Below are 5,870 nucleotides of genomic sequence, written 5' to 3'. Positions count from 1 at the left end.
CAGGGCTCCTCCCTCAGGACACCCCTCAGGGCTCCTCCCTCAGGACACCCCTCAGGACACCCCTCCGGGCTCCTCCCTCAGGACACCCCTCAGTTCTCCACCCCAGAATACCCCTCAGGGCTCCTCCCTCAGGGGACCCCTCAGGACACCCCTCAGTTCTCCACCTCAGGACACCTCTAGGCCTCCCCTCAGTTTCCCCTCCCCCCAACCCCACCAGGGTTCTCTCCCACTCGCCTCCTCAGAAATCAAGATGAAGGCCACAGTCTAGTCTGCTGAGCCCATCTGAGACTTCGGACACAAGCCACACAAGTTTAGGGGATCCCGGGGACTACCCTCTCACCTCAGGCCAGCTGGTAACAAATGCAGGGTCCCCTCAGACCGCAGACTCCCTCAGGTTCGCACGCTGCTTCCCAGACTGTGCTTACAATGACGCAGTCAGGCCGCGGGTGCATCTGCCTCCTTTTGGGGTCCAGTGAATGTTCTTCCATCTTTAGTGGCACCAGAGGTGTCCCTAACAGACTGCAGTACGTGGAGATTAAATATAACAAAGATTTGTATCCTGACAACCTTTTCCTATGTTGCAGTTTCTGAATAATGAGAACGAGGCATTTTTCACTCGTTTCATTTAGTATGAGGTAATTTAGCTTTTATGATCAGCCATAAAACTTCAAGCATAAAACTTAAGAGGTTTTATTCAGGACATGGCTGTCTTAGCCCCTGGAGTCTGGGTAATGTTTTGCTGTCCCAAAAGGATTTCCATGCAGCCCAGAGGCAACTTAGAAGCAGTGACGCCCAGCCAGCCAGCAGGCAGAGAGGCGCAACAGATGGGGACCAGGAGAGCCCCAGGTTGGAGCTCCTGTGAGCTCAGACTGCCGCTCCCTCCTGGCCGGGACCTGTGTCAGTACACCCAGCGGCCAAGGTTTACTGGGTCACATTACATGGGCAGGTTATTACTTGACCTGACTTTTACCCTGGTGTTTGCATCCATTGCTGGGTCTCCCTGGAGGGAGGGGTCCAAGTCTCAGCTTCTTTTGGTCTTTCTGGTGACCAGCCCTTCTGGCACGATGGGGTGTCCACTCGGAGTCAGTCACCTCATTACTCGTTAGCACAAAGTGGCAGGTGTGGTCGGAGCATCCCACCCTGAGTAACAGACTTTTTTCAGTAGAAGAACTGGGGTACAGGCCAGAGGTGGGTGGGTGGGTGAGATGACTCACCAGAGACGGAGTGGGGAGCAGAACAGGCGGACCCACTGAAACACACTGCTGAGGGGAGCAGCGGGGAGACAGGAGAGGTGTGCTGGGCCCGGTGGGTCACTCCCTGGCCGGGGATCGAACTCGTGCTGCAGGGGCTGTGGAGAGCTGCATGGTGCTGCTCTTTGCCCCCTTGTGCCCACAACTTGCTGTCCTACCAAAGTGACCTCTGTGGTGTTCCCTGCCATGCCAGGCGTAGTCACCCCTTGAGCAGAATGATCTGGCTTCTGTCCACCTCCCGACCCCCAAGTCTGTGTGTCCCAGCTTGCGTCTCGCCTGCGACGCACCCCCTTACAACTTCTTCTTTGAACTGAATTCTCCTGTTTCTGGAAGCATCACCGTGTCCAGCCATGTCCCCCCTTGTCCTGCACATTCACTTTCTACAAGCACGTGAGTCCTTATGTCTTCTTAGTTCAGCTGGAAACGTCTTCCCAGCAACGCCACCGCGGGGTGTCTGGACGCTGTGTGGAAAGTGCCTGGTGAAGTAAAGTAAGACCCTCTCTTTCAGTTCAACTTTGGAGACGTCTTTGTGCACCAGGCCATCCACACCATCGAGTACTGCCTGGGCTGCATCTCGAACACGGCCTCCTACCTCCGCCTCTGGGCACTCAGCCTGGCCCACGCTCGTGAGTGAGCCCCGGGGTGTCGGTCAGATCAGCGTCCTGGGCTCAGGGGCTCCGGGGGGCTGCTTCTGCTATGCTTCCCCCAAACAGTGGCAGCTTTGGGCAGGGATCTGACCGCATTGCTGGGGTGTCACCCTCTCAATGGCTCCCCTGTTGCTGCTCTAACAAATGGCTACATGTTCTACTGTTTAAAAAATACAGATTTGCAGGGCCCTCCCTGGTGGCACACTGGGTTAAAGCACAGCTCGATGAAGCTGTCTGTGGCCACTGCAGCATGAGTTCAATCCCCGGCCAGGGAGCTGACCCACAGGGAGCAGCAGACCTCTCCTGTCTCCCCGCTGCTCCCCTCAGCAGTGTGTTTCAGTCAGTCTGCCGGTTCTGCTTCCCTGTCTCTGGGGAATCCTCTCATCCCCTCATCTCTGGCCTGTACCCCAGTCTTTGTATGCATAAATAAATACATCTTTAAAAATATACAGGTTCGCTACTTTACAGCTCTGGGGGCCAGACATTCTAAAACCAAGATGTCAGCAGGACCTTGTTCTTCTGGGAGCCCTGGGGAGTCCGCTTCCCGGCCCTGTCTGGCTCTCGGAGGCTGCCTGCCTCCCTGGCTGTGGCTCCATCATGCATCACCCCACCTGCCATCAGACCTCCTCCTCCGAGTGAGGACTCACCAGAGACAGGGTGGGGAGCAGAACAGGCAGATCCACAGAAACCCACTGCCCAGGGGAGCAGCGGGGAGACAGGAGAGGTCTGCTGCGCCCTGTGTCACTCCCCGGCGGGGATGGAACGCAGGCCGCGGCCTGAGAGTGCTGAGTTTATCCCTAGGCACCAGGGAGGCCCTGTGCCCTGCTTCTCTGTCACAGCTTCATGTCACCAGGATTTGCCCCCTTGCCTGGTAGCTAGTTTGCTCACTGTAACTGGTGAATAATATGCCACCAGTGGGCCCTCCCTGGTGGCGCAACGGGTCAGGACACAGCGCTGCAAGCTGGCCACAGCCACTTCAGTGCGAGTTCGATCCCCGTCCCGGAGATGCCCACGTGGCATGGTGGCAGACCTCTCCTGACCCGCCCGCTGCTCCCCTCAGCTGTGTACTTCCTTGATCTGCCTGTTCTGCTCCCCACTCTGCCTCTGGTGAATCCTCTCACTGCCCCTGCACCTCTGGCCTGTGCCCCAGTTCTGTATGCACAAATAAATAAATCTTAGGGGAACAAAATGCCACCAGTGACAGATACGCCGTGTGATTGTCCCTGGGTGCACACTCCTGCGCTGGGAGCAGAGCTTCTACCCACGATCTGCTGGGGGCGCCCCAGGGTGCGCTGGTCCCCACCTGCAGTGGGAGCTGCCGGGCACACCATGGGCCCGTGCAGGCCAGCCTCACCTTTGCAGACGCCCGTGTTGGGAATGTCTCTCCGCCTCTGCAGAGCTGTCCGAGGTGCTCTGGACCATGGTGATGAGCATCGGCTTCCGCATAAAGGGCTGGGGAGGCCTCGTCGGCGTCTTCGTCATCTTCGCCTGTTTTGCCGTCCTGACGGTCGCCATCCTCCTCATCATGGAGGGCCTCTCGGCGTTCCTGCACGCGCTGCGCCTGCACTGGTAAGGGCGGGTGCTCGCGGGGGGCCGGCGGAGGGTGGGCGGGGCGGGGCGGGGCACCCTCATTATCTGTCGCTGCAGTACCAAATGCACGCACAGCCGTTCTCCAGTGAGTTTTTCTGTCAGTGCATTTCACTGCAACCTGATAGGCAATAATCTCCCCCCTCCACAACTTTCAACCAACTGACAGTTGTCAGGGACCCAGTTTCGTTAAACGTTGCTTTGCTTAAAGGTAAGTTTCCTTCTTTCTTTATTTTTTTTATTATAATAGTTTGTTTTTACATCTCTCTGTGCCTTTTCCCATCTCAGTTGTCATCCCCGCAGGTTTCCCATCACCAAATCACCCGTGTGCCACCACCATAATCCCGTGTATTTCCCTCCCTTCCCCCCTCCCCATCACCAAATCCCCTGTGTGCCATCACCATAGTCCTCCCCACCCCCGTTTTTGATCCCATTCCCCACTCCACCCCTTTAAAACGTCTCTGGTATATAGTTGTTCATTATTATTATTATTTCCTCCCCTGGTCCTTTATACTCCTGCTATGAGTGAAACCATCTGGTATTTTTCCTTTCCTTTCTGGCTTATCTCACAAAGCATGATCTTTTCCAGCTCCATCCGCATTGCGGCAAATGGCATGAGTTTATCTTTTTTGATCGCTGAGTAATATTCCATGTGTAGATGTACCCCTTCTTTTTAGTCCAGTCCTCTGCAAAGTTCCCTTCTTTTTAAAAGTTACTATTTTTTGGTCAAACATTGGCGTGCAACACCACGTCTGATGTAGGGGTCAGGGATCGCACCTCTTCACATAGATGTCACCCCACCACTGCAGCACCCACACTCCTCCAGTAGATGACAGTAAAACCGCAGTGTCCCAGGAGCTGGGGATGATGTCGAGGGAGGACGTGCCAGGACACGTAGTGTCTGGCCCATAACGAAACGCTCGTTCCTTTTGCTTCTCTCTAAATATTCACTTGTTGTTACAACTGACTCCTGCAAGGGTTGGGGGGGGGTGACAGGCCTGGGGGGCTCCCCAAGGGAGCCCTGAGCAGGCCTGGCCCGTCTGCCCCCAGACCCTCCACAAAGGGGAGCAGGAGGAGGCCCCTGTGAAGGAGGCCTCTTGACATCTCACCTGTGTCCTGAGTGACTGGTCATCACCGCCAAGCACGTTCATAGACACATCGGTTTAAGTTTCCGTTTTGGTCCCAAATGGCGTTTCAGCCACCAGTGGCGCTTGTCTCCTGCAGTGCAGTCGGCGTCGGCCTTCGCGGCCGTTCCCTGCCGCCACTGTCCCTGCCGACCTTCTCAAGCAGCGGGGTCACAGCGTGGTCTCCCGGGTCCTCAGGGAAACGAACGTCACATACGCAAACAAATCGCACATGGGGTCCATGCTGTGAGTTAGAAAACGAGAATTTGAGCTTCCAGTGCTCCTGAAGAGGGGTGACCCTGAAACTTACCACCAGGACAGAGGAGACCCAGGCGGCTCTCTCCTTGCTGCTCCTCAGCAGATCACACAGGGCCGGGGTGTCATGCTGTGCTTTGTGGGGTCACTAGCGGAGAGTGGGGAAGGAATCAGAGGGAGGACAGTGGGTTGGGAAAAAATCTTGGGGTGGTTGTAGCAGCCGGCCGTCCTGGCGGCTTTCTGCTGTCCTTCCTCACCTGTGCTTAAGCTGAAGATGACGCTGAAGGACCAGCTGTGTCCCTCACTGCACCCCCTAGCCTCAGCCTCTGAGCCTGACCCCTTTTGTGAGTTTTCAACCTCCTATTGTGTGGGTGTTTAACCCCCCCCTTTTCTTGCCCCCAACGACAGGGTGGAGTTCCAGAACAAGTTCTACACGGGGGCTGGTTACAAGTTCACGCCGTTCTCCTTTAAACACATCCTGGAGGGGCCTGGTGAGCAGTAGCACAGCCTGGTCTCTGCCAAAGAGAGAAGTTTGCTCTGGTCTTTCAGTCGCCTGGCAAGGTGGCCGGAGGATGGTTGTTCTTGGCCCACAGGAGGCAGGAAGTGTGTGTTTATAATGAGCCCTGGGATTTGATGGGACGCAGCCTGCCTCAGAGGAGGACTCGGCCAGTGATTCAGTCTCACGCGGAACCTTAGTTGTCAAACACAAAGTGATTGCCGGATGGGGTGGGGGTTGCTAAACCGGTGTTGTCTTGCGCCATTTTAAGTATTATATTTAAGAAAATAAACTTCTGGCGATTCGGTTTTTTCTTCATGATATCTTTATTCAAGGTTATTCTGCAAAATTAAGTGTCGATAGCACTAAACAGTAGAGTCACACGAGCTGACCACACAAGCTAATCTCAGAGAAGATTACGTGTCTTCTATTTCTTCATTTCCTCCTTCCTCAAAACGCCTTTTATTCTTGGCTGGGGCTGACCTTTATAGGATTAGGGACTTTCTCATGA

The 5,870-nt window shown here is 55.3% G+C and overlaps 1 protein-coding gene across 1 annotated transcript in view; it reads left to right on the top strand.

The window, feature by feature from the left end:
* The window catches only part of ATP6V0A4 (ATPase, H+ transporting, lysosomal V0 subunit a4), a 41,722-nt gene extending 36,069 nt beyond the window's left edge, over positions 1 to 5,653 (top strand). The window contains exons 18-20 of the mRNA XM_012720711.1: positions 1,759 to 1,876; positions 3,295 to 3,466; positions 5,272 to 5,653. Coding sequence (XP_012576165.1) covers positions 1,759 to 1,876; positions 3,295 to 3,466; positions 5,272 to 5,365 — 384 coding nt within the window. The 3' untranslated portion in view covers positions 5,366 to 5,653. The remainder of the gene's footprint in view (positions 1 to 1,758; positions 1,877 to 3,294; positions 3,467 to 5,271) is intronic.
* The last annotated feature ends 217 nt before the right edge of the window (positions 5,654 to 5,870 follow it).

The sequence above is a fragment of the Condylura cristata genome, unplaced genomic scaffold, assembly GCF_000260355.1.
Source record: "Condylura cristata isolate star-nosed mole 26May11 unplaced genomic scaffold, ConCri1.0 scaffold00005, whole genome shotgun sequence".
NCBI lineage: Eukaryota > Metazoa > Chordata > Mammalia > Eulipotyphla > Talpidae > Condylura > Condylura cristata.
Note: the sequence above shows the minus strand (reverse complement) of the source record. Positions and strands in the feature narration are given on the sequence as shown.